A 1,741-nucleotide genomic window follows, 5' to 3' on the forward strand; every position below is an offset into this window, starting at 1 on the left:
TAATTAAAATTAATAAAAAAAAATGTTATAGTCTAATCTTCCATGGAGTACGGCTGAAGGTTGCTCGGTTTATTTTACAAACTCTTTAGACGAGGTAATCTGGTGTCACTATGTGTAGAATTTGAAAATTTCCAATGACAAAGAAAGTGAGCGTTTTCAAAAATGCAGCAATTACGTGGGCGCTTTGATTTACAGAGTCCTTTTCCTCCCGTAGGTGGACATCGCTTTCTCTGAGGGAGAGAGGGAGCGAGAGAGGGAACGAGCAGAGAGAGAAGGGAGACGAGAGCTGGGCATTTACAGCGTGACCTTCACTTTAATATCAGGTAGGAGACCAGAGTCCTAACGCTTCCACATGTGAGGAGTTACCAGACAGATGCAAATGAATGCTGCACTGTGTCAGGGGCATACTTCAGTTTCTGCAACCTCACCCATTCAGCAGATTAAAGCAGAACCTCTGTGAGTTAAGGTTTGGTTAAACAAGGGGAAAAGGGGGGAAATTAGCCATGTGATACGTCTAAAACAAATTTAATATTCAACCAATGGAGGAAAAACGTCTCGTTTTATAGTTTAAGATTTATAGTATTAGATGAGAAGTCACTGTCAGTGATGAACACATTGGAAAATACACTATTTTTGTTGCAGCTGCTTCACAATAAAAGCCCAGCTTGTTTTTCTAGAAGATCTACAGCATTCGGAGCAAGAAACAGCAAGGCTGACACTAATGAAACTGTATTACTCTCTGTTATATGCATGTGTTATTTCATTCCTTCACAATCTGTTTGAATCCACTGTGAGGATGGTTGACTGCATTCCTAAAGGTGACAAATACAAGATAGAGAAAATTACTGAAACGATCACAAACACTTAAACTGGGTCTAACATCATCATGTTTGAGCCAATAACACCACCTGATTTATCAGCTAACAGAGGAAAATACAGTGCTAACTAAAGTCTTTAGATTTTGCTGTGGAAATCAGAAGATGTGTGCAGTGATGTGCAGTTGAGCTTGACAGACAGTATTTGGTAGGACCACCTTTATTCTTCAACATACTTTGAACTCTCAGGCATGTTTTCTCCTTATTTCTTTAAGTAGTCCTCAGGAATAGTTCTCCAAGGTTCTTGAAGGACATTCAAAGCTCTTCTTTGGATGTTGGCTGCCTTTTGTTCTGTCCTCTGTCAAGATGATCCCACGAGGCTCTGGGGAGGCCAATCCATGACCGATTGTGTTCCATTGTGCGTTTTTCTATCCAGGTTATGTTTTTACTGGATTGGAAGTGTGTTTAGTATTATTGTCATGCTGAAAAATGAAGCCATTAGACATTTAATCAGACACTTTCCAGATAGTACTGTCACTGTTGTACCTTTCTGCTAACCTTCTCAGCACATGTTGACAAAGACGTGTTAGTACTGACTTTCAGTCCAGTTCCTGTGTATCTCCAAAAGTTGATTCTGTTCATCTGGACGTAGCGTTTTGTGGGAGAAACGTTTCGTCACTCATCCAAGTGACTTCTTCAGTCTCAGCTGACTGCAGGTTTCCCCAAATATTATAAACAGTAGTAGTAGTCCGTAAGAGATTACAGGATGACACCAACCTCAGCAACAGGACCACTCTCAGCATCGACCAAGTGTGTTTGCTTTTGGAACTGTGTCTTCATTCCACCTACTTCACATACAAGGGTCAGTTCCACAGGCAGAAACATGGGTGTGCCATGGGTTCCCCAGTTTCACCCATCAATTTGTA

At 41.0% G+C, this 1,741-nt stretch overlaps 1 protein-coding gene across 2 annotated transcripts in view; it reads left to right on the plus strand.

Annotated features, from left to right (window-relative positions):
- The window catches only part of LOC102193627 (serine/threonine-protein kinase BRSK2-like), a 31,728-nt gene that overhangs the window by 25,865 nt on the left and 4,122 nt on the right, over positions 1-1,741 (plus strand). For both annotated transcript variants that reach the window (XM_013915382.1, XM_013915383.1), the window contains exon 18: positions 215-323. In XM_013915382.1, the coding sequence (XP_013770836.1) occupies positions 215-323 (109 nt within the window). The remainder of the gene's footprint in view (positions 1-214; positions 324-1,741) is intronic.

This window comes from Pundamilia nyererei, unplaced genomic scaffold, assembly GCF_000239375.1.
Source record: "Pundamilia nyererei isolate P.nyererei 1_Seehausen unplaced genomic scaffold, PunNye1.0 scaffold00295, whole genome shotgun sequence".
Taxonomy (NCBI): domain Eukaryota; kingdom Metazoa; phylum Chordata; class Actinopteri; order Cichliformes; family Cichlidae; genus Pundamilia; species Pundamilia nyererei.